Genomic DNA, 27,173 nt, shown 5'->3' with positions numbered 1-27,173 from the left:
TAAATCAACCTCCAAAAATTCTTTACAGCAATAATATGTTCTATGCAGCCCCCACTAGTCTAAACACGGTATTCTGATAAATATTGCCTTTGTGGAATATGAGTTAAGCAGCAATAGCCACCCATTTTTATCCGTCTTGGTTGGCGTCCATTTTGTTACTTACTGTTCACTAAATGGCATCATAGCTACTGATTGGGCTCAGGTAACGACCAATCACAGATCGTCTGTTTTCTGAAGCTGAGCCCTGAGCAATTGTGAATTGGGGCTGCATAGAATATATTGATAAAGAAATATTATGGGTTGACTTCCCCTCGGAGGCAACTTAGAGTGGACAGGACAGTTATGCGAAAATGTGAGTTACAATTTCATCAAAAATTTTACAAGCAGATAAATGCATCTGTTGCATTTTTAACACCTCTAAAACGGCGCTTTGTAAAAATTTGCCCAAAAATATCTTTACAATAGCCTTTTTATTTGACACTTTATGACTGAAACATTTTCTAATTAGTAGATTAACACATTAGCTGTTCACAATGGGAACTTCTGCAAGCCTCTGGCCATAGATTTCGGACAGGATTCGGGTTCGAAAAAATACCCGGACTGAGCACCGACTAAAGCATTATTATTATTAGTAGTAGTAGTATTTCTGTGAGGCTTGGCGTCATAAAGTATTTGCCGAAAGAAGCAAGAAGGTTTTTAAAGTGATGCACTAAAGCAAGGCCTACTGCTTACACTTATGTACATGTTCTTTAATCTGTACATAAATGTAGGATTACAATATATGCAAAACACATATACAGGTAGTCCCTTAGCAAAGCTAAAGTGAAGTAATTTTGATATCCTTTCTTTTGCAGATCCCAAAACTCAAGATCGTGGTGCAAAATAGTGCGAATAATCATGAATAATATGTGTGATATTATAAATAATTACTACATTTTTGACCTTGTAAAATCCTCGTCATGGCTGACATCAGCCGTAACAGATTCACTTCTGGTTTTCGAGCACATGCTTACTGTGTCGCTGCTGTCAAATTTATTTCTAGATACTTATTAATTGTAATACTAATTCGCTGTATAGTTGGTTGTACTGTGCCATCGTGCAGTTCTAAGCAGATTTCTGTAAAAAGTATAATCCACACCTAAGCACCTAAACACACAACTCCGCCTTTACATCAGTTCCACGATTAGCATTATATTCTCCATCCTACATCTTCTACATAAAAAAAAGATACAGTATAAGATGAAATACATTTTACCCCAGTTTGGAGTTGCTGAGCGAGACCAGTTCTGTGGACGAGAGGGTGGCTTTAGACCTGGAGGGTGGGGAATCCCAGTAGCAAGTGTCTGAAAGATGAGTAATGCAAAGCATTATTTACGATAGGTATATTTTGTCCATCTGAGATCTGTTTCTACCAACAAGTGATCTGTGACCCACAATGACCTTGAATAGATGTCTTTTTGCTGCTCTTGGGGCCACACTTTTGGGTCAAAGCAGGAAGTGTTCACCTTCCAAGGGCTGCCATAAACACTATCAGCACTCTTTCAAAGTTTGATGAATTACCACCAAATGGTGATGGCAACACATTTTCTCCCTCCCGAGGCATAGGTGTGTGCACTGTTGGGTGCACATGGTAACATAATTTCTATGCATACATAGTTATTGTGTATTTGCTCCCTCTCCCAGTTGCTTTCTATCTGTGGAATAGAGGTAGCAACTAAGTGCCTGCCTGAATCAGCCTATCAATCATATGTAACAACTGTTGTGTTAATTTTGTTTTGTGACAATCGCTGACTTGTGACTGCAATGTTTTTTGCTCCCGCGTCCAAGCTGTAACACTTTTGATCTACAGTTTTGCATTTTTGTTTGCCACTGAGTTTCAGCCTCTGCTAACTTGCTATATTAGCAATATCAGTGGGTGTGCTATTCTGTTTCTGTTTTACCACTGACTTAGGGCACTTAAAGGTTCTCTTTTATTAACCCCAATTTCAACTTTAAACTTTTGTAAAATGTCAATAAAAACAGAATACAATTATTTACAAATGCTTTTTCAACCTATATTCAATTGAAAACTGATACACTGACAGACCATATCAAACCTGGTCGAACCCTGAAAGACCTCAGCGGCCTGTTCAAGCCCGGCTTTACCACTTAAACACATAAGGGCAGAGACTTCCGGTGACGTCGAGGCAAGTAGCAGCATAGATGCTGAGGTCCGCCGGACGAGATCATAAAAAGCAGTGACAACGATCTTCGCCGACCATATTCGACTGAGAAATATACGATGCATTCGTCTACGAGACATAGAGGATCTAGCAAACAAGAGGCTTCAAAAGAAAAAGACGATAAACAGCGGAGACCGCCGAGTCCAGCTAGCATTAGCTCGACTGCCACTAGCAAGGCTAACATCGAAAGCCAGCCGGAACAAGTGGGGCCGCTAATGGAGGAGATGAGGAAACTCAGAAAAGAAAACCAATAAGGCCACAGTCAAACTAAAATGTCCCTGGAAAGGCTGGAACAAGTAATGGCGGACGTAAAACAACAAATAGGGGAACACGAAGAGAGGATTAACGCTTTGGAGGAAAGGACGAGCATGATTGAGGACGCAAGAAACCGCCAACAGAGGGCTCTTCGGTAAATACTTCACCGCAACATTGAACTCTCAGCTGCATGTGACGACCTCCAAAATAGAATGAGACGAAATAATATCAGGATCTTTCAGATACCTACAGGAAGAGTGGGGAGAGATAGGGCTGGGTTCGTGAAAGATCTACTACACAAAGTGCTGAAAAAAACACCCGAGTTGGAGGTCCAGATTGAGAGGGCACACCGCTCACTCCAACCTAAACCTAAAGATCCAGCAGCACCTCCCATCATAGTGAGATTTTTGAATGCAAGGGTTAAAGATGCGGTTGTAAGGCAAGCATGGAGCCAGGGACAAACTTTTTTTCAAGACAAGATAATCTTTTTTCATCAAGATTACTCTCCGGAGCTTTAAAAGAGACGTGCAAAGGTTCGTGAAGTCATCAAGGAACTCAAGAAGAAAGATGTACAAGCAAACTGCTTGTATCCAGCAAGGCTGAAACTCAAGTTAAACACAGAAGAAAAGATCTTCGACACAACAGCAACGTTAAAGGACCTGGGCGTCGAGATGCGTGGCGGAGAGCGGGACAGGATTGAGGAGGAGTTGATAGAAGGATGGTGGAGCAACACAAAGAAGAAGAAGAAGAATTGAGCGATGTCATGTAGCTTTGGTTAAGTCCGGATGGATATTGGTTGTGAATGCAGCTTTTGATTTTATTAGATTTTTTCCTTTCCTTGCTATAAGTGGTTTACACTTGTTTAGACCTTTTTTACATTTAGGTGTAATATCGTTTTTTTTGCACATGTGCGTGTTCCCACAGAGTGGATTGGTCACACTTCTCTGCCCCACCGAGGGTGGAGACCGAACACAGTTTGGATGGTATCTGAGGTGTGTTCAGTTGGTAGGTTGGAAGTTCAAATTATTTTTGTTAAAGTTTTTTGCTTAATTTTTAGATTCCCCATGACAAATTTTGTTGATTATAGATTTTTCAAATGCGTACAAAGTGGTGGCAAAATATTGCCTTTCAAATATATGTTCCTCTACATGCAGATACACATTTTGACACAATTTGGAAATGATGACACTCCTTAACTTTGTTAGTTATAATGTAAAAGGAATAAACAACCCAATAAAAAGCAAGAAGATCTTAAGCGAGTTGAAGTCAATGCAATGTGCTGTGGCTTTGATACAAGAAACAAATTTGTCCGAACCAGAACACAAAGTTAAAAAGGGAATGGGTGGACCAAGTTTACAGCGCATCATATGCAAGGAAGAAAAAAAGAGGAGTGGCTATCCTTTTTAACAAATCTGTTTATAGTACAATAATGAAAAAATATTTCAAGATACAGAAGGCTGGTACGTGATGGTGGTGGGAACGATTGCAGGACAGAAAATAACTATCCCTAATATATATGCACCAAATGAAGATTGCCCACAATTTATCAAAAAAATTGGAGTCCTTCTGGCAGAGGAGGGAGATGGTATCATCGTTATTGGGGGAGATTTCAATTGTACATTAAATAATAAATTAGATAGATTACCCACAACGATGAAACCGCAATCTAGAATGTCAAAAACTGTATTTAATATTATGAGAGAGTTGGGTTTGGTGGATATCTGGCGGCATTTCCACCCAAGAGAGAAAGATTTCACATTCATGTCACAGGTACATGGAAGCTATTCAAGAATAGACTACTTTCTAATTTCAAAACCCCACATATACAGGGTAAAAAGCAATACAATAGGATCAATAACAATTTCAGATCATAGCCCAGTTACTATGGAAATTAACTTGAGAGCCGATAGCACTTTTAAATATTGGAGACTTAATGTTTCTTTACTAACAGATGTTCATATAAAACAAGAAATTCAATCAGCCCTGGCTGAATATATTGCCCTAAATGACAATGATACTGTTTCTCCTTCAGTGTTATGGGATGCATGAAAGGCTATGATGAGGGGGAAGATTATATCTCTGGGATCTCGACTCAAGAAGCAAAGGCTAGCTAAATAACTTGAATTAGAGAATGAAATTGAACAATTGGAGAAGGAACATAAAATAAATATCAAAGAGGAGATACTCAAAAAGCTGAAAGAGGCTAGGTTGAAGTTAGATGAGATTTTGACATATAAAGCAGAAGGCCCTGAGGTTCTTGAGTAGAAAATATTACGAAATGGGAAATAAGGCAAGTAGATTGCTGGCCTTCCAACTTCGTAAGGCACAATACAATTGGATAGTTCCTAAAATTAGACACCCAGAAACTAATCAGATTGAGTCACACCCTAAAGAAATATCACAAGCTTTTGCAGAATATTATGAACAATTGTATAAAGGTGAGGCTCGAGAATCTAAGAAAGATGACATAAATAGATTTTTAAAACCCCTGAAAATGACGAGATTGACAGAGGAGAAAGCAACAGAATTAGTAGAACCAATTAGAAAAGGGGAGATTAAGGATGCAATAGCAACATTAAAAAATAATAAAACCCCAGGAATAGATAATTTCGGAGGAGAATACTAAAAAGTTTTGGAGAGCGAATTCACACCCATGTTGTGTAAAGTGTACAATTATGTTTTGAAGTCAGGAAATCCTCCATATTCATGGTCAGAAGAAATGATCACGGTCCTACATAAAGAGGGGAAGGACCCCTAGCAATGTCCCAGTTATCGTCCCATGAGTTTACTGTGTGTGGATTATAAGATATTAACATCAATCATAGCGGCTAGAATACAAAAACACATAAGGAAGTTAATCAAACAGGATTTATTTCAGGGCGCCAAGGAACAAATAATATAAGAAGAGTCTTAAATAGACAATCAGTAGCAACACGAGATGCCTCAATGCTTCTTAGCCTCGATGCTGAGAAGGCAATCGATAGGGTAGATCGACAATTTCTTAGACATACAATATTAGAAATGGGTTTTGGAGAAGAATTTGCCAAGTGGATTGATGTGCTATATAAAGACCCAAAATCGAAAGTAAAGGTTAATGCTCAGATTTTTTCAATATAGAAAGAGGTGTGAGATAGAGGGATTTGTTATCACCTATCCTTTTTGCAATCAGCATTGAACCCTTGGCAGAGGTTATGCGCCAAAAAGATGAGATACAGGGGATAACCGATGCGGAGGGAACAGTCCATAAGGTAAAACTCTTTGCAGACGACATTTTAATTTTCATTAAGAATCCACTGACTTCTGTACCGGCACTTATGCAGTGTTTGGGTGAATACGGAGTAATTTCGGGATATAAAATTAATCAAAATACATCTAAAGCGATGATGCTTTAAGGAAATTGGCCAGTACAATTAAGTACAGACTTTTGATTTTGCTGATCCAAACAGGGTTTTCGTTATTTGGGGATAGTTCTTACTCACCGTCCAAAATAATTGTTTAAGGCTAACTATGTTAAATTAACAACACAAATAAGGAATGACTTGACACGATGGGAGGTCCTCCCTTTGTCTTTGTTTGGCAGATTAGCAACAGTAAAAATGAATATACCTCTGAAACTCCTCTTCTTATTTCAAGCTTTACCCATGAGTTCCAGTCTCCTTTTTTAAGACACGGAATCATTTAATTTCTAAATTTATCTGGCAAAACAAAAGACCTAGAATATGACTCAAAATCTTGACCATGGCAAAAGATTATGGAGGGGTAGGTTTACCTGACCTAAAACATTGGGCTGCCCAACTGACTGTAATAGTGTCTTGGATTACCAGAGATGAAGAAACAGGGTGGTTTAAAATAGAACAAAGTACAACAAAGGGGATTGCATTGGCGGTACTACCTTTTATGGGTATCAAAGCAATCGATAGGCTTAAAATTGAGATTGAGTGGGTTAAACACACTCCTAAAGTGTGGGGAACGGTTAAGAAAAAATTAGGGATGCCAGAAACAATCTCAAGATGCATGCTGATCTCGGGCAACCCGGAATTTCCCCCGTCATTGTGGGATGGGAGATTTCGTAAATGGGCCAATAGGGGCCTTACCATAATCAATCAAATGTTTGATGGGACAATGGTCAGATCATTTGAACAACTTAAACAACAATTTGGGCTTGAACTTAACGATTTATACAGACACCTTCAAATAAGACACTATCTTATGAGCCATAAAGAGAGAGATACTAAGTAGAAGCCCAAAGTAGAGGAATATTTCATTTCTGTGGCACAGTCAGGTAGTCCAAATAAGAAACATCTCTCTCATTTATATAAAAGGATATGTTATGACACTTCATTAAATACACTAGATATCAAGAAAAGTGGGAAATGGAACTGAATACTATAATTCAAGACAAGATATGGGAAGAGTTGTGTAGGGACAGTCACAAAGGATTGAAAAGTCAATTATGGAATTAATTTGATTGGAAATTAAAAATGAGGTATTTTAATACTCTTGAGATTTCTATGTTTGTAAAGGCACCCTTAACTAATAGGTGCTGGAGGAATTGTGGGGGGATTGGTGATTATCTACATATCTTTTGGGACTGTCCTATAATTGAAGGATTTTAGATAATTGTTAAGGTAGAAATGGAAAAAATTGTAAAAGTAAATGTTCCGTTAGATCCGGTGGTGTACGTACTTGGAAATGTGACAAAGGGTCAATATGATTCAAGACAAAGGTATATTTTACAGATTCTGTTATTGATTGCTAAGAAAATGATAACGGTGAATTGGAGGACTATTTCTGCACCAAATATAGCACAGTGGAGACAGAGACTGAAGCAGGTTTACACCATGGAACAAATGACTGCGAAGCTGCAAATGAAAATTGATCTTTTTACTCATGGATGGAAAGATGTGGTGTCTTATCTGGACTCTCTTTAGAATGGGTTGTAAAAGCAGAATGATGTGTCTTGGAATATTTAACTCTGATGTTTGAATTGTTGTTACAATGTACACATTTAATTTTTTATTTTTGTCTCTCAAAGTCAGTTTTATTCTTTTGATTAAGGGGTTTGTTTTGTTGTTTGTTATCGGTTAAGCGTAATGTTGTGTTTATTGTGAAAATGGAAAATAGAAAGTTAAAAAAAAAACAGGGGCATATTCTCCCATATGCTTAATGTTGGTCACGTAAGTAACGTAACGTGTGTAATGCTTATATCATACAATGTTAACTTCCTTACGCTAGTATCTTGCTATATCGTCAATATTCTATTTCAATCTTTGGTCGACACGTAATTGCTTGCAAGCTTTGTGGTCAAAAGGCAATATAAATTAAGTAAACTTTAAAAATATTACTGACTTGTGCCCGTGCGCATGCTCAGAGGTGGGTAGAGTAGCCAAAAATTGTACTTAAGTAAGAGTAGCACTATTTCAAAATAATATTACTCAAGTAAAAGTAGTCATTAAAAAAATCACGTACAAGTACAAGTAAAAAAGTATTTGCTGAAAAGAATGCTCAAGTACTGAGCTTGAACATGAAGTGATTTTTATTTATTTAATTCAAATTATAAAAAATAAAATAAAAAAAGTCTCCTCTCCTCTTGGCTCCGTCTCTCCGTGACTTGTGTTCTAACTTCTGCCATGGTGCTAGAGCAGACGCAGTGTCCTCTTTTTTTATTTTTTGCTCGTTTCAGAGCTTAACGACCCACTTACAAGTTCATTGTTTTATTGACGCTAATATGCGAAGATGACGCTCCCTCCAAAAGCGAACAGTGCCGCGCGAGGGAGGGGGGGCAGGGATTAGGGGGTTGAATGGCTCTTTGAACGTCTCACCCCCCCTCCTCCATCTCACATTGAAGAGCCGTTCAAAAGACTCGATTCGTTCGTGAACGTCACAGGACTAGTGTCCGCGGAAATGCTCCCACACAGTCCCTCAAGCGAGCGCTTACGTGAAAATACGCTAAATCTAATGTATGAAGGGGGCTGAGGGCAACGACTCTAATGTAGCCCAATGTAGCGGAGTAAGAGTAGCGCTTTTTTTTCACACTACATCTACTCAAGTAAAAGCAAAAAGTATTGTGTGGCAAAACTACTCTTAGAATTTTTTTCCAAAAAGTTACTCAAGTAAAAGTAACGGAGTAAATGTAACTCGTTACTACCCACCTCTGCGCATGCTCAGTAGCGCTAGGGAGCACAATTCGACAGAACACCAGCTACCTCGTTTTCAACTGATAGAACTGGTCCAAATATACATTCAGTCATGAGCACATTACTCTGATGAATACTTTTATTGTATTTAATTCAAACCCAAAAACTTGTAAATAACGTGTTTTAATACTTTGTGGAATGATAATGGACGAATGGAAGGAATCTACCCAGGGTCATTAGTGATTACAAATTATTTTGTTGATCATTGATATACTGCCATTAAAATGCCCAACTGAACACCAGACAGTGGAACATAAACAAATTAATTACACTTTCAGTTTTGCCTTTGGTCATCTTGATATCTGCCGGCTTTAACAGAGACATTGGCACAAGTCCTCTCTGAAAACAAAATATTTAAAATCAGCAACTGAAGCGCCTTAACTTTGTATTTTATTCATTATATTTATTATACTATTTTTGTCTGGGTCTCTCTTACCTGTCCATCATATATGACTGTTGCAAACCCATCCTTGTCCTGATCTTCATATAAAAATACCTTGGCACCTCCTGGCACTGTCAAGTGGCCCGGGCCTCGAGCCATGTAAGGGACCGTCATACACATGTAGTGAGACGCCCTGTCAAGCAGTGACAAAAATTTGCATTATAATGTCTTCAAGTAACATTTGACTTCAATATGCAACGAGTTTACAAAAGTGCTATGGCACTTTGGTTTTCAAATTATTGTGGGAATGTTGAAGCATTTTCATTCTCCACAGTTTTTTGCCGTGTAACACCTCCCAAATAATACTTCCGATTTATACCGCTCAAATTTCAACTTTCTTCAAAAAATCACACCTCCCGGGGTATGTATCATCTGATTCCACATTACTCAAAGTATTTGCACAATCTAACGGAAATATCAATGTTTCCACATTCATTTTCAATAGGACAGACATTTAACATTTTCAGCATCAGATGACACTTTTCAAAATAAATACGCCATTAGCCACCACGGAAAACCTGGGTTCAAACCCCGCTTGGAGCACATTTTAGTACATTCGATGGTCCGATATAAACTGACTATCAGATAAGGAAATGGATTATAATTACTCTGAAATGATCAAATCCCACTTTAGACATATTGCAGGTCAGGTTTTCTTTTTATTAATTTGTCATTTAACTACAATTAAAAATAATAATTTTCACATGATTTATCTTTCAATTTACTTCATAAGCACATGCGTTCAAATCTTAGCATTCAGCTAACAGCATTCAGCTTTTCAGCATTCCCACGCAATTTCTGCAGCAATTGCACTTTGTCTAGTATTATGTTTGACATTTTTTTATTGTTTTGTCATGCATACAGTAAGACGCCCAGCCAGCATGGAATATTAAAATGCCAATGAAAATAACCCGGCACCAGGATAAAAAACAACAACAAAAGCAACAAAAGACTTTTGTCAAGAACAGTCTGTCCAGTCTTCTTTTCCAGGCTTTAGTTATAAAATTTGCTATTACAAAAGCATCAAAAATAAAAATGTATTTGATCTTTTCTTCATCTGGCCAGTAGAACATCCATGCATCCGTTTTACGAACCACTTATATCAATGTTATATTGTTCCAAGTCATTAAACATACACTCCCTTAGATCATCATAAAGTAAAAAGAAAATGAACTTCACTTTCCACGTCATTCAAATCCCACATTTCACATATTGTATCATCTTCAGGTAAATTAGTAAATTAACCAGTTTCAATGGCTAGAGGGAACATACCAGACCTTAGCTGAGCAATCAACGATCTTTGATTTCTGGACAGTTGATATAAAACATATTGTTCAGGAATAGCAGGTTTACGTCCGTCGAACGGGTTGAGTACAGACTGTCCTTCTCATTCTGTGTATTTGGCGCCATAAAGCATTCATCAAAAATGCGGAAGCACTCGGCCAAAGGTGGGCATCTTCATCGACGGGAATTGATGATTGACGAAAGTGCCCACCTCTGGTAATAATAGAGAATATATCATAAATATCTTAAATTCACCCACCACTATGCCCAACTAAGAGGTGTGCCCCCAAACCTTTGTCCATGAAAAATATAGTACTCACTGAGCAGCGTCTGAGTTAGGCTGATAATAACCGGGTTTCTGTTGAGAAGACATGATAACAGCCAGTGGTGAGACTGGATGAATCCGAAAACTACAACAAAATGTAACGAGCAACTTCACCATTACCTGTAACCTGAGCGGTTCAAATCCACCAAAATCATCATTGGGAATCATGGAGGAAATCACCTTCAGACAGCAAATAAAACAAATGTTGATATATCTTTGATATATTATATTATTTCATTTTCATTCAGTTATAACACTTCCCACTGTGATGATGATATTTGGTTGCTTTGACAGAAATAAACAATAAATCAATGTTTTTCATCATATGTAGCAAATATGCCCATCAATCACAACAGTTCATGTTAAATCTGACTGTAAATCGTACACAGGTTGCAACAGTGACACTTTTTTTTTGTTTAAAAATAATTTCCCCCATAAAAATGTCAAAGAAATGCAGAGTTGAAGATGGGTGAAAAACTATTTGTAAGGCTGAAAATCTGTCAGAGCCATAGCTCAGACTTCCAAAAATAGAACAATTGGGAATGACCTGAAGAAAAAGGAAACAAAACTGAGTAACAAATGTCAAAGATTAAAATAATAATAAAATAAACAGCAGTAGTTGATAGAGATATTGTGCCAATTTAAAAAATACCCCCAAATTGCTGATTGTCTGTTTTGTGCATTACAATTGCTTTTCCCCCCTTATTTGTAGTATTATCATTAGTTTGAATGTTAATTTTGTCTTATGTTGCAATGTATTAATGTGTGTAATAAATCATTTAAAAAGAGAGGAAGTGGGGGGAAAAATCACTAAATGATACCGAACACACAAGGTCATCTGTGCTGTCGTGTCTTGAGCATGCATGACTTCTTCAAGTCACTTTCCAGACTTAAACCCTATAGCGCATGTATTTCGCCTGCTAAAGGGGAGACTGAAAAGAGTAACCCCCAAACAAACATCAACCGAAAGAGCATGCAGTGTAAGCCTGTAAATGTATCGTATTAGGTTTTGTGATGTCACAGGCGTGCAGTTATTGCAAGCAATGAAATCTTCTTGTAGCAATCCAACCCCACTCCAGAAGCACACCAACTCAGGCTGATTCCACATTCCTAGAGTCAGATTCTTTAGCCAGGGACATGGCAACTCACATAATTTGCACCAGATCTCCTTGGCCTATGGAAAGTGGGACTCATATTGCCTCTTTGGGCTGTGCCTGTGGCCCCATGGGTGCCATTCGCCTCTTCCCGACTGAACTCAAGCCTGAGTGACTTCTGTCCGGGCTCGGGTAATTTAGATTGAACGATATTCTGCATCATATAAGCTCAATGAAGCGTACTTTGTCTGGTCTCTCATCTTGGACCTGTTTGCCCTGAGTGACCCTTACACAGACTTAAGACCCCGACAATTTATCTTCTAGCATCATTGGGACACACAAAACCCTCCACCACAATAGGCTGATGACTTAGGAAAGGCCTCAAGTCTCTCTCCTCCAATATTTTTGCTTCTTAACATAGTCTGCACTTAACATTTTAAGTTGTGTATCAGATCCAAATGTAAACATTGTACCTGGACATAAAAGCATGAATATTCATTTCAAACTTTCAAAATTTAATCAATTGACCTAAATGTTTCAAAACCTTTGGAGGAGAGGAGTAATGATTTCTGAGCAGTAAATATTTTTTTTGCATACCTTTGCCTTTCCTAAGAAGTCTCTCTGCTTGAGTTGCTCCACATCCTTTTTCCTGGGACGAAACACCACACCCTCAGGTACCATGAGAGGCGCAAGGATTTCTTTTCTCTGTTATTAAACATAAATAAACATCCTTACTTACTAAAATGGATGACTTCTGCTTTTTAGTTAGCAAATAATTAATATTAGGATGAACAAACAGTAGTAGTAGTTGCATGTAATATGGAAGTGATAGTTGTAGTGGCCTTTATTTACAAACTGTATGTATGAACTGAACACATGATTTAGTTTTGAACACGAGATAACTGGTTTTGAAGAGACCGTTTTAATTGGGATAGAAAAGTCAGGGAATTTTTTGGAATGCAGTTTGAATTTTTGATTTTGTTTTTAAGGGTTTAAGAAAATGGTTGTGAGTTTCAGGAATTTGCCATTGTGAAAAACTGCAATCAGTTCACTGTGCTTTCACATTTGCAATTTCGCTTGAAAATTAATAACACTCACCAGGAGGCAGTCCAAAGCCATCTCTAAATTCCCCCCTTGACTTTGTGACATGAGAATATCTCTGGCCTGCTCCCACTGGTCCATTCGGCAGTACACAGCTGCTGCATTATGTATCACCTGGGAGAGATTTCAAGATTAGGCTGGTGCCTTCCCATGCTAAACTTTTAGAAACTGGAACAATAATTCATTGATTCCAAAGTGTCTTATTAACACTTCTTCTCTTCTATAGGTTGGTATTTACAATTTCAAACTTTTTTTTGAAGTGTTCATTCACACTTTGGTTTTCTGTGATTTGCAACAAGAATGCAAACTTGACCGTGGTGCATTTCACATGATGAATTCCATCCTAATGTACACACAAAGTGTGGTCACACAGTCCTTTTCCTCGGGCAGTCTAAGTCCACTTTTTTAAGCACACCAGTGTGGGGATGATAACAAACTACGCAGAGAAATTAAATGTGCCTTAATCGAATAAAAACAGCTCAAAAAGTCAGATTATGCTGTAGTCAGTTATAGAATTATAACTGGTCCATCAAAAAACAAACAAATATATAAATCACATGTAACCTTTGGTTAGATCTCCTTGCCAGCTTTATAACATGTTTATCAAGGGTGAGAGATTTCCACACATCTGAGATAACTTGTGAATTTCTTTCTTGTGAACTTTTGTGAAGTGAGCACAAATTTAAGAACATCATGCATTGAGATCTGAATTTGGAAAAAAATACTTGTGAGAATTGTTTGTGCAGGCCAGTATCTCACCTGCCAGTTGTAGAGCTTAAAACGCAGCCCAAGTTGTCTATAGTCAATGACCATATTGCCTCGCAAGTGTTTCTGTGCCCACACACAGTCAGACAAAGCATCGTCCAACCTCCAGAAGAAAAGAGAATAGATTCATGAACCAATAAAACACGGACAAAACTGTACCGCTTCCATTACCAGTTTGCATTGAGATTTGTTTATTGAAAATTCTCCTGGACATTACAAGGATTGCGAGGGAAGAGGGTGAAAAATCAACCAATGACAAGTCTAAGACAACAAAGAGCAGCAATAGTGGGCAGGTTTTGAAATGTATCTACTATACAGTATATGTACAGTATATAAGTGGACAAATAGGACATCCAAAAGTACACAGTAGCAGCAGCCGTAGATACAAAACAATGCAAACACACTACAGCTAGGAATCAGATAGAAAGGAAAAAACAAGGGATAAATAGTAAAACAATAAAAAGAAAAGCCAAACAGGGAGATCAAAATTCCCTAAATTTGTCTTTTTTTGTAAAACAGCCACAGAAGGGGTAAGAATAGTCACATCATCTAATGATAAAAATCATTTAATGATATAAATCAGTTGTCAACACTGTCAAGAGTATTAAGGTATACAGGATCCATCCATCCATCCATTTTCTTAATCGCTTGTCCTTACAAGGGTCGCGGGGGTGCTGGAGCCTATCCCAGCTGGCTTCGAGCAGTAGGCGGGGTACACCCTGAATTGGTTGCCAGCCAATCGCAGGGAACACAGAGACAAACAACCATCCGCACTCACAATCACACCTATGGACAACTTGGAGTGTTCAATTAACCTGACATGCATGTCTTTGGAATGTGGGAGGAAACCGGAGTACCCGGAGTAAACCCACGCAATCACGGGGAGAACATGCAAACTCCACCCAGGAAGGCCGAAGCCCGGACTCGATCTCACGTCCTCTGCACTGGGAGGCGGACGTGCTAACCAGTCACCCACCGTGCTGCCCGGTAAACAGGATTTATTTTGTTATTTTTTTTGCTAGCTATTTAAGCATACTTGGCCTGAGTGACAAGTCTATAGTCAAACCCTGCTTTTTATATGAAATTTATAGGGAGAGTGGGGTAAATAGTGCCAATTTTTATTTAAAGTGTCTTTTACGCAAGGGGATTACATGAATAACCCGGCAATAGCCAGATTGACAATTGTGATTCACTCAAGGGAGATCTCCACAATGTCAATCTGGGACTGCTCCACGGTGATTTGCTCGGGAAAGGCGGGACATACTGTACAATACTTATAGCTGATTGGACGATGCGGCATCTTGTGCACGTTTGTTTTGACCAATCACGGCAACGGATGAAAATGTCGTCTTTGGTCTCCATCCATCCATTTTCTTAACCGCTTACTCCTCACAAGGGTCGCGGGAGTGCTGGAGCCTATCTCAGCTGGCTTTGGAGCAGTAGGCGGGGTACACCCTGAACTGATTGCCAGCCAGTCGCAGGTCTTTGGTCTCATCTTAGGGAAAAAACATCTTTACCTTATCTTATCTTAACCAGATAAAAATGCACCGTCATTGCTCTTTCCAACTCTACAAGAGGAGTTGAAACCCTGTCTGTCTGTCTGTCTTCCTTTTGTATCTGGTGGCATGCTGAATTTTGATCAAAAATTTAGAATGACACATACGTTCAGTGATCAAATGTAAGAATACAATTTACAACAATAAAGTAATATAGAGTAAATAATCACAATTTAGCCAATTGGCACAACTTAACCCAGGTCCTTTGGCACAAATTACCCCAAGCCCACCATTTTTAAAAAAAAAAAAAAAAAAGCATCCCCCAGCTGTTTTGAGTCAGCATTCTGCTAACCATATAGACCCATGATGTAGCTTACTAAAGCACTAAAAACATGTATGAAGTGTTTTCAAGGTTGTCTATAATTGTTCAAACACAGCCATAAAAAAAACGTAATAATAGAAATTTTACTTTGGAGGGCAAAATATGTTTTTTTAACTTATATGTGCTTACCTCTTCTCAAGCCCTTTTTTACCGGATGAACGAAATGGATGTCTCTTCAAAAATATGTGGTCACATGACCAACTTCTTCTATGGTTTTCTAAATAACAGGATGTGGAACTACTTGCCCCTTGGCACAAATTACCCCACTCGCCCCTACAAGTATATGTGAGACGAGGGAGAATATTGAAGTATTCCTTCATTCACAATACAAGATCTAATTTTACCTATACACTGAGTGAAGTGTTAAATATTGATGCGTTAATCATAAAATAAACAACATGACAATTGCCTATTGGGAAAACTAAAATGAACTATCAAAACCCACACACATGTATTTAATCACTAAACCCAACAAAGTGGATATACAATCTTTGTAGTTAGTACCTGTTAAGCTGCATCATTACTGCGGCTCTCTGGAAGAATGCAACTGAAAGACGTTGATCCTTTACAATTGTGAGATCTAAAGCCTAAACAGACAGAACAGGACGAGTAATTTATAAATTCCTGCACTCTGCAGGTCAATCCATCAAACAGTAAATTCCAGACGTTTGTGAGATGAATACGCTTTGAATACTTTGTCAAATGTGAAAACTGACACACATTTTACTGTAACATATATGTGTACTGATGATGTTCACAAAATTACAAAATATTGATATGCTTGTACTGCTCCCTATATGTAGTTTCCAGGTCATGAAGGAGTTGTGAGAGGAAAACATCAATCAATCAATCAATCTTTCATTTATAAAGCACTTTTCATACAAAGGTTGTAACTCAAAGTGCTCTACAGATTAAAATCCCCCCCTAAATAAATTTTGAGTAAATTTTATTTGCACAGTATTTGTCTATTAAAAAAAGTCATTCAAGGGTTGAGGTACAAACCCACAACTTTCAGGTTGAGAAACAACCACTCTACCACCTGAGCCATGCCGCCCAACTGTAAGTCTGTACATCAATGGAGTCAAATGTAATACTTGGAATACTTGTACTACCAAAAGAAGACCCGTTTCTGGGGTCTCTTTTTGGAGACACCAGCGTAGGAGTGGTATAAGATAAGGTTGGAGAGTGGCTGTTTTCCAACCCTTGAATGACTCCTTAAAAAAATAAAAATAATAATAATACTATGCACGTAACATTTACTCAAAAACTCTCTTTGTAAAATTTACTTTAAAAAAAAAACTTTACTTGTTTTTTTTCAAGTAACCATCACTCCAAATGTTTTTCAGAATGCACCACATTTGTCAGGTGCAATGGGCCAAAATTCCTCCCAATGATAGTATTAATGAGAAACTTGTGGAAGGATGTATCGATTTGACGCAGGTAAAAATAATGGTACCAAATATGAATTGCATGTAAACTAATGACTTTGAAGAAAGTAATGAAAAAATGCCCCTACCTTCCTACCCCCCCCCCCCAAAGAAAAAAAATCTTCACTCATGATTATGGCATTTAGCAAATATAAATAATTGTGGTAATCATAATTGATCTATAAGAGGCAAAGTTTAGTCTGTGAGATGTCTGGTTTCAACTCTAAATCCAGTATAACAGCTACTCTGTACATACAGTATGTCTGCTAATCAGGTTTCACCTTCTAAGACCTTGTATACCAAAACATGCAATTCACCTTAAGGGCAGAATCCAGCTGTCCCAGACACATGTGCACTGATGCAGCATTGAAGAGAGTACAAGATGTAGGTTCAGTGATCTGATCCAGTTTTTCCAGCGCTCCTTGCCAGTCCTTGTTATCCACTGCATGCACTGACTCATTCCACAATTGAAGTAACTCTGTATAAAGCATTCTGACTGTTGAGGGCAAAAAAAGGGAGCAATCAATTAACATTCAATCTTTATATCCTATAACTTATATACTGGAGTGAAGGGGACTGGCGTAGCAAAATTAAGTGAGCATTAATGTATTTAATGGATCAAATCTTTTTTGTCATTAAACAGGATATCATCTTTTGCCTTAGTCTATTTTATGTAATTGACAATGTAGATGTAAGCTAAAGCCCTCATCATTTCAGTGTAGTGACTTGTGTAGTTTTAAAGCATTAGAAAGAAAAATACAATTTTATGATTTTTTTGATATACTGTTATGTTACAATAGTGACTAAATGGTCCACAGCTGAAACAGAGAAAACATTTAAAACAATTAGTATTACTGTTTAAAATTATAAATAATTATGATTAATAGCGTAACTTTGTATTTGTCTGTCAGGAAAGGCATGTATATAAATTTGAAGACAAGCTTGGGTGTCTTAAGTTATTTTTTTACGCTTGGAGTTCAACAAGATTGTGTCTGCGGGAACCAGGTCGCTCCCAGTGACCACACGAGTAGCTCTCAAGCCTGTTCTAGAAATAGCTTGAGGGCTACACATCATGATTTCTTAGGAATGACGTAGAATTTGAAAGTGCAAAGCAGTATTGCATAATGACATTTATGTATCTGTAAGTTTGGGCACCCTTATGTTCGAACATGGTGTTTGTTATGGACAATCTGTGATGAACACAGAAGTCCAGTAACAGAACAGCACCTGGGTTCTGAGTGGAGGGGTCATTCCTACCAATCACGCCCTTCCAGATCTCATTGTTATTACCCACGTGAGCAGTGAAGTCCCCCAGCAGAACAAGGAAGTCCCCAGGGAGAGCGTTCTCCAGCACATTCCCCAAAGACTCCAAAAAAGGATGGGTACTCTGAACTGTTGTTTGGTGCATACTACATAGAAACAAAACAACAGTCAGGACCCATCCCCCCCACCCCAAGGCGGAGGGATGCTACCCTCTCGTTTACCGTGGTGAACCCCAACTTACAAGCACCAAGCTGGGAGCCAATAAGGATATCCACAACCACTCGGCCCCTCTCACCTTGAGCAACTGCATAGTGGAGAGTAGGTTCGGCTTAGTGCAAGTTGTGTGTGGAGAGGACCTGACTAAGTTTAGGCAGAATTTCTCTGCCTCACACACCAGCTCTGGCTCCGTCCCAGCCAGAGAGGTGTCATGTTTCGGTCCGGTAGGGTTGGGATTTTGTTTGTTTTTGGGTATGATTGTTATCTTTTGTCTGTGGTTAGTGTCTCCCTTTGTCTCATTATGTCTAACCACGTCCACCTGTGTGTGTTTTCCCCTCCCCGTGTGGTCAACCAATCAGTGCCCTTAGCCACTTGTGTTTTCGCCAGGTGTGTCTCATTAGTGTTCAATGTAACCGCACAAGTTTCTTACCATTTGGACAGTTCGTCCACACGGCGGCGCCGTTTCGGAGCTTGAAACCGATCAGAGTGAAAAGATTTCAAAACGCGTTCCAATGTGGACACCATATGCGGGATACTCCTCCATTGATGAAGCAATTCTCGCGTGACTGCGCGCGAACCGCCAGTCTGTCAACCATGGCGGATAGCCGTGTCTTATTCATTTTGCGCAACCTTTTTAGCTTTTATAGCCAAATATTTTGTGTGGTGTTGTTGTACTGGAATCACCTGCCATTGTCACTTCTCCTGTGATCGTCTCACTGATCTGTATATACTACTACCGTTAAAGCGACGGGGAGGCCATCTTACTCCTCCCATCTCGCGAGCAGAATACTGTATAAACGATACGTATACGTACAGATTAGACATGTACAGCTTGTAGGCTAGTGTGTGTATATATATATATATACACATATATATATTAGTGCTGCCAAAGTTAAAGCGTTAACTAATTACTTCATCACAAAAAATTATCACATTAATCATGAATTAACGCAGATTAATTGCACTATTAATTTAGACCATTGATTAGCCTTTAGCATGACAGCGGATGGCTATGTTTAAGGTAGCACAGGTTGTGTTTGAGCAATAAACATAATTTAATGCATTAAAGTAAAGCATTTAATGAAAGTGCGTATCACATTTAGAATATTTGTTAATGTCAAAATATCGGGGTAATTTTTTTTCCATTTTAAATTATGCAAGTAATTAACTGATTAGAAAAAGAGGAGGATGAGCGTGTGCAGTGGATCATGTTGAAGACGTCCTCATAATATTTAATGTCAAAAGAATTAACACATAACCGGTGCGCTTCAAATTTGGCGGGAAACATTTTTTTGATTAAAAATGCATTTTATGTTTCTTAGGAGGGGTAATATGGCGGCCTCCGGGCTTCAAAAGTATTGGTCTCGGCTATTCCGATCAGTGGTTCGTCTTTTTTGCTGATTCTTCTTCTACGCTTTCCGTTAACTCCCTGTGACTTCGCTACAGCGCCACTCCAGACTTAGCATATACATTACAGGCGTTAAACAATCCTCAGTGTCATTTCTGTATGTACAAGATTATTTTGGGGAACAAAGCCGTTTTTGCTTCTGTGTGAACAGGGCCAGTCTGTTGTGTTTGTCCAGTCGGTGTGGGTGCATTGTTTGTTACGTGTGGTAGGTTGTGTTAAGTCTTCTCAGTTCAGCCAAGTCTTCTCAGTCAAGCCACAGCTAAGTCAGAGCCACAGCCATAGCCCATCTAAGTCATAGCCATAGCCAAGCCACAGCCACTCCACAGCTAGTCAAGTCGTCTCCCGATTTCCTGCTCAACTTATGATTGTCATTCAATAAACTCACCACGTTACTCTGGTCCTCTGTCTGATCGCCATGCTTGCTTCCGTTTGGGTCCACAATCCCTCACACCACCACATTGTGACAAGAGGTTAAAGTTAAAGTACCACTGATGGTCACACCCACCTAAGTGGGGGGAAATTTGTTCCCATCCCCTGAGGGAGCGGAGAGCATGTGTGCCATGCTTGGGAATCATTTGGTGATCCAACTCAATTTCCAACCCTTAATGCTGAGTGTTAAGCAGAGAGGCAATGGTAACATTTCATGTTCCCATAGCTAGATTCTGCAGTCGAGGACTGGTTTGCCGAGCAAACTGACCCTTTTGGCCCAACCCACGGGTGGTTAATCACCTAGAACTTGTTTGCCATGGGTGACCCTGTCAGGGGCATAAAGGCCCCTCCTAGGATCACTGGAACAGACAAACCCCTCCAACAGTAAGGTGGCAGCTCATGTAGGGCCATTTGAACATTACATAACATCAGAGATGGGAAAAGTACTGACATTCTCTACTTGAGTAAAAGTACAATTACTTGTCTAAAAACAACTTTGGTAAAAGTACTCACTCAAATAATTACTCAAGTAAAAGTACAGGCTCTGAAATGTACTTGACCAGTAAAAGTGAAAAGTATTTTCACTGGATGTGTACTCCTATTCTGGCCAATTGCACGTCATGTCATAGCTTGGCGTAGCGCCAATCACAAGCTAGGATGTAGGGGACTGGGTGTAACTCTTCATATGATTGGCGTAGCCAGGAATAATTGATGGCTGCTTGCTCTTCCAGGTCAAGTATTTTCATCGTTTTCACGCATTTAAAACAAAAGTAACGACCTTGTTTTGAAAATGTATCGAGTAAAGAGTACAGATACTCATGTTAAAATGTAACAGATAAAAGTAAATAGCATAAAAAATAAATACTAAGGAACGTACAAAGTGCTGAAAAAAACTACTCAAGAACAGTAACAAAGTTTTGTACTTCCTTACTTCCCATCTCTGTATAACACCAATCTGCAAGAAAACATACACATAACAGCACTGACAATAACTGCTTCAATAATACATGGTTCTTGCGTCACACTGTGCATAACTGTTCATAAATGTCCTTTCTGTAGTTGACAAACTGGACACATTAGTCAAAGATGGGTTTACATTAATTCCACAAATAAATTTGTTTTACCTTCTGGTGTGACTTCTGAATTAAAGTTCCTTTCTCCCTTGTGAGTTCCTTCGGCGTATACAGGGAAGTGAAAATGAGTGAAATAGGTCCTCACCTCTGTGTCTCCTCCCTCCTGCTACAAGGAAGCAATTTAAACACATTCCAGCACCTGGAAAGAAAAGGCTCTGGAATTCAACTGTCCGCATGACTCCTGTCAAAGACAATTACGTACTGTTCACAAGCAGCACAAAATAGCCTAACCTGTTCATCCTGAACATCAGCATTCTGATGTGTTACAATGTGTTGTTGCCACTACTACGGTTACTGAACTTCATTCAGTCCTTATCAGTGAATGTGAATGGCTGTTTGTTTGTATATTTTTGTGATTGGCCAGTGATGGGTGGACCACACCTTTTCCCCTTATTCAGCTGGGATTGGCTTCAATTTACGTAAACTTAATGAGTAGTGCAAAACTTCTTCTTGTAGTACTGAGCCAATCATGGGCAGTCAAGTATTTTCTAGTGGGGTGGTGTAGCGTTTTTATCTCTTATTAACACCACTGAGGAGACCAGACTTGCATCACGCTCTTTGCCGCCTTTATTTCGCTCCCTTCCGGGTACACGACGACACACAATTAATTACGTCATCACGTGACAGACGTACATTCAGGAATGCCATACACTACATCGCTCTTTTATTTAGACAATATCTTACTATGTTGAGTCATAACATATTTTCAACCTTTACTATTTTACTCAATACTCTTATGCAGGTGACAGTAACAAAACTCCTTTCAACCTGCTGTTTAACTTAGCTTTACAACAATGCCCCCCCCTTTTTTTCTAAACTTCAACCAAAATTCTCTCGTACATTAAAAAATTATTTTCATTCAAACATTTGTTGAACAAGCTTATTTTTTTTCTCAAACATCACAAAACATGACCTACTGGCGAGGGGTGGACTTTATTCTGCTCCATCATGACACCAAAATGATGCTCCATGAAATGTGTCGGCAGCCTCTTGGCTCTCTGAGGTCGACTGCTCTGTTGAGTCTTCATTTGGTGCTATTTGTGCAGGGTGAGTGTCCATGCGTCATGTGACCAAATCCAGAAAACAGGGGAGCCTTGATTGGTCATTACCTCAGGTCTGAGGACATGTGATGTCATCTTCAGTCAACAACAAGTGGCAAAACACTGCTTATCATAAATAGACTCGATCACATTTTCGTAACGAGGTCTTACCTTTTTAGCAAGCTGTGAGTCCCGTTTCATCCTCTTAGGTCTTTCCACATACTACAATATTCAGCATTTTGACGAATATCGGCATCGGCCATTTTGAAGAATCATATGGCTGATAATAGATCAATTTTTTTTTTTAAGTTAACTTCAGGGAACTAATTAAAAAACGTTTTCTTTTTTCTTTTTAATTATCAGAGATGCTGCTGACCCTGGGAACTCTCTGCACCTTCTGTTTAGGTTTGAAATTAAAACTAAGATGGAGATTATCAGAGATGCTGCTGACCCTGGGAACTCTCTGCACCTGGTTTTTGTTTGAAATTAAAACTAAGATAAGTAAAAATTTAATACTTCAGATATTTTGAAATTTTTGAATATTTTATTTACTGTAAAAAACAATTGTTTAGGTTTTTATTGAACTTTTGAAAACATGCTACTGCCCCTGGGAGATGCCGGAACTTTCTTTTTGTTAGATTTTTAAAACAAAGATGTTTATTGACTAAGATTAAAAAAATAAAAATAAAAAAAGTCCAATATTTTACGAACCCTAAAAGTTGCCCCAACCCCCCGGAAAAAAAGCTGGATTTTGTATTTTTTCCTAATTTTGATGCCGATATTTTCCCTTTTAGTGAAAATGAATAGCGGCTCCAAATATCGGTTATTTTCGTTATTAATAAACGCAAGTTCGCTGACTAAATCCTCCGGAAACCTTACAAATATGTTAGCGTGCCAAACAGAACATCATGTTACACACACGGCGGCGGTGCTAACACACATGGTACTAATGATAGCTTCCAGACATGACTACAGTATATACACTATGCCAGAAATATGATTAGGCATCAGCCCCAACATGCTTCCTTTTTAAATGCTGCTTTATCACTGCCGTGGTGCCATGAAAGGAAGGTTTACCTCATATGAAGTATTTAGGTTGCGCCTGAAGTTTCAGGTTGTGTTGCGAACACGGGTTAGCCATGACACTACACTACCCATAATGCTTTTCTTTCCAGCGCGGATGCCCCTGATGAACACTACTGTGGCATGTGCCGTCACAGAAAGTTTTCGACAAAAACAGGGCGCCAAATAAATAAATACATAAATGACGCGTCGACTATTAATATTAATTGTCGACAGTTTTGATCGTCGACGTGATTAGTCGACTAATCTTGGCAGCCCTATATGCAATATATCGATATCGCAATGCACCTAAAGAAATTACATTAGGAAATTATTATCTAATGAAAGAATGAAAAAAAAATTCATGCGGCAAAATAAGCAAGCTCAATGTATTCTTAGTTAACTGTAATTACCTTAGATAATGTTCAACTATTGGATGGTGATGCAGAAGTTTGCGTCTCACTGGTCAAATTCAGATAAAAGCATACAATTCCAAAATAAACTTATGGCATGTCTTTGTGATAGTGATATGTTTTTGATATATTGTGTAGCCCTAATAAAAACAGCCTATTTACAACTATGCATCCATCCATTAATCCATCTATACCTCCTCCTCACTCTGCAATATTTTCTGTAAATTTAACATTCAATTCCATTGCTATGCTGATGACACCTAATTCGATCTCTCCACCAAACCCTCTTCCACTCTACCACCCACCTCCCTTACGGACTGTATCTCTGAAATAAAAACCTGGTTTAGTCTAAATTTCCTGCAATTAAACAGTAGCAAACTCTCTTAACTCTTTGACCGCCAAAAACGTTTAATAACGTTGAGTAAAATCCAAATGAGTGCCGCCAAAGACGTTAAAAGACGTTCACTATGTTTTTTCTTTTTCTTTTGGGAAAACGGGTGGAGGAAAGCCTTGGCAAGCTGTGCTGAAAGTATCAAGCAGGTCGAGTTAGTATAATGACTATTTTTGGGCACTAGATGGCAGCGATGACTCTTTGGACAAGATCGGGTAGGCATCAATAGAAGACGTGAGGCGGAGCTAGAGTGTTGAGGGGAGAATGACTGAGGAAGCGAAAATGGCGACCGGTTGCAAGCAGCTCACGCTTGAGCATTTTTTTCAAAGACGAAAAGCATCGACCAATGCTAAAGAGCACATTGATGATGATGATGATGGTGAATCCGAGGTTGACGCCGAAGTTGGAAGCGTTGACGCCAAAGTTGGAAGCGTTGACGCCAAAGTTGGAAGCGTTGACGCCGCGGCTTCGATCGCGTCGTAAAGCCTCACCGGCTTGCGATGCTAACGCCGGAAAACGAGCACTTCTGCACAGGCGGACGTTCAATCGGACGATGAAGAGTACCCCGAGTCCAATGCATATTCATCGGAGGAGTGGGTACAGTCTGATCACGGAGAAGACACTGGTTCTGGACTACGATGCCACCACGAATGGAGTGGATAAGATGGATCAGAACATCTCTTACCACCCGGTATAGGAACTGAAAGACATGAGGAAGCCAGACGTAACACCAGGTCACCGTATCATGATCCTGAGAGTAGACTTGATGACAACATGGCCAAACACACACTGCAGTATATACCTGTTACTCCCCGGAAAAAAAGGCCGGCAAGAAAGTGCACGCGAAGGGGCAATCGCAGTGAAACTAATCTGTGGTGCAAATCCTGCTGCGTCCCCTTGCACGCAGGGGAGTTTTACACAATATACCTCACAAAAAGAAAAACTGTGTAGTTGAAACATCCACACAATTGTAAATAGTACCACAGTTGCACACATTTGTAAATAGTTTGCCAAATTGTTTTGTCAAATTGTTACACTGTTGAATGTAAATAAACCTATTTTGCTATCAAAAAACACTTTTTCATTGTTGGTGGTAGTGTTTTACAGAAGTAAAGCATTGTTTAGATGTTTGTGGCATCATTCATGGGAAAAACAAGGTGTCAAATTCACTAGAGTGCATGAAATAATATTGTTTCACAAAAAGCTTGATTTCTCCGTATTTTGGTCCAAAACAGAGCATTTGGATGAAACTAACCTATTTTCTATTGTTGAACGGAAGAACGGAATAAGGTAGAAACAAACTTTTTTTTCTGATGAAAGATGAGAGTTCAATCTTTCATTTGGTAGTATCTGTGTTTCCATAGTCCAAACACAAACTTTTCTGTGGACCTTGAAAGATCAGTCAAAATGCTTAAATCAGCTGGCACCCACATGTTCTCTTTTCTGAAAATGCTTGGCAGTCAAAGAGTTAATAACAGCCTCACCCTCCCTGACACCCAACACTGCCGCCTCCAGTCTTGTCACCTCCCATCTTGACTATTGACTGAACAAATATCTCCATAAACTCCAGGTGCGTCTGACTGAACTCCCTCCACCCAACATATCACCCGTCCTCTACTAGCTTCACTGGCTCCCAGTTCAGATTCGTGTCCAATTCAAAATCCTCCTGTTTGCATTCAAGGCCATCCACAATCATCTTAACCAGATGATTCACTTCACTTCATCTGGCTCCTCTCTCTGTTTGTCATAGATGTGGAAGAACAGCGGCTGTATTCAGAGGCCCTCCCAAATGCCCAAGATTTTCACCTTATCTTATAAGAGAAAGCCTAGGCACCCTGCGGAGGAAACTCATTTAGGCCGCTTGTATCCGTGATCTTGTTCTTCCAGTCATGACCCACAGCTTGTGACCAAAGGTGAGGGTAGGAACTTAGATCAACCGGTAAATCGAGAGCGTCACCTTTCGAATCAGCTCATTCTTCACCACGACAGACCAACACAGTCTGCATGACTGCACCAAGCCGCCTGTCGATCCAGTACTCCCCTTCTACCCTCATACATAAACAAGACCTCAAAAAACTTGAGCTCCTCCACTTGGGGAAGGATCTCATGATTATCATCCCCAATCTGGAAAGGACACTCCACTCTTTGTTGACTGAGGACCATGTTCTCATATTTTGAGTACAACTACAGGTCCGGTTGGCCGCCTCAATAATTGAGGCTCCTTGGATGTATGCATAGTTCTTCCTGAGGTTGGAGTTGAAAGTCCTTCTAACAGGGTCTGTGCAAGACATTCCCAGCAGAGCCACGCAACACAGGTTTGAGTTTGCCAGGTCGGACCATCATCTTCTCCCACCATCAAAGCCTTCAGCTCTTGGATGTTGTCTACAATGTCTTTAAAACATGATTTTTCAGGATTGCTTTTCATTTTGAGTGATGGTCAAGGATTTAATGTTTTTTTTTTCTTCCAATCTGTAGGTCAGATTGACATTGGAAGAATAAACTGGAGTTAAGGCATTCAGTTATAGCTAATCTAAAAAAATAATTAAATTTGCTTTGCGCCTTCAACATCTTGGACTCTATATTTGTGGACAATGTATTATAGCATAAAAACTGCCATATCCTGATTTTCATGCTGACACAAGCTTCAAATGCACGTGTATGGGAATTTGGTTATTTTCTTTGTGCTATGCTGGGCATTCCAGCGTACAGAAGATGTTTCATGTGATATGCGCCTGGCACATCTGACAATTTGGTGACTGAAAGGAGACTAAACTTTACATATGCTGGAACCACATATAAGTATTGATGCAGGTAGTGTAATTAGATTT

At 39.2% G+C, this 27,173-nt stretch overlaps 1 protein-coding gene across 2 annotated transcripts in view; it reads right to left on the bottom strand.

Annotated features, from left to right (window-relative positions):
• The window catches only part of noxa1 (NADPH oxidase activator 1), a 34,065-nt gene extending 9,058 nt beyond the window's left edge, over positions 1 to 25,007 (bottom strand). The window contains exons 1-12 of one of the 2 annotated variants that reach the window (XM_086075521.1): positions 22,357 to 25,007; positions 21,431 to 21,578; positions 17,308 to 17,486; positions 16,068 to 16,150; positions 13,680 to 13,788; positions 12,918 to 13,034; positions 12,417 to 12,524; positions 10,846 to 10,905; positions 10,721 to 10,758; positions 9,111 to 9,249; positions 8,945 to 9,013; positions 1,256 to 1,343 (exon numbers count right to left, since the gene is read on the bottom strand). In XM_086075521.1, the coding sequence (XP_085931647.1) occupies positions 1,256 to 1,343; positions 8,945 to 9,013; positions 9,111 to 9,249; positions 10,721 to 10,758; positions 10,846 to 10,905; positions 12,417 to 12,524; positions 12,918 to 13,034; positions 13,680 to 13,788; positions 16,068 to 16,150; positions 17,308 to 17,481 (985 nt within the window). In that variant the 5' untranslated portion in view covers positions 17,482 to 17,486; positions 21,431 to 21,578; positions 22,357 to 25,007. Of the gene's footprint in view, positions 1 to 1,255; positions 1,344 to 8,944; positions 9,014 to 9,110; positions 9,250 to 10,720; positions 10,759 to 10,845; positions 10,906 to 12,416; positions 12,525 to 12,917; positions 13,035 to 13,679; positions 13,789 to 16,067; positions 16,151 to 17,307; positions 17,487 to 21,430; positions 21,579 to 22,356 lie in introns of those variants that run through there. The other variant, XM_086075522.1, reaches the window with a different exon arrangement.
• Between the last annotated feature and the right edge of the window lie 2,166 nt (positions 25,008 to 27,173).

The sequence above is a fragment of the Leptonotus elevatus genome, chromosome 5 (assembly GCF_054856555.1).
Source record: "Leptonotus elevatus isolate MCC_2025b chromosome 5, RoL_Lele_1.0, whole genome shotgun sequence".
Classification (NCBI taxonomy): Eukaryota; Metazoa; Chordata; class Actinopteri; order Syngnathiformes; family Syngnathidae; genus Leptonotus; species Leptonotus elevatus.
The sequence above is the reverse complement of the archived record's forward strand: the minus strand, read 5'-3'. Positions and strand labels throughout refer to the sequence as shown.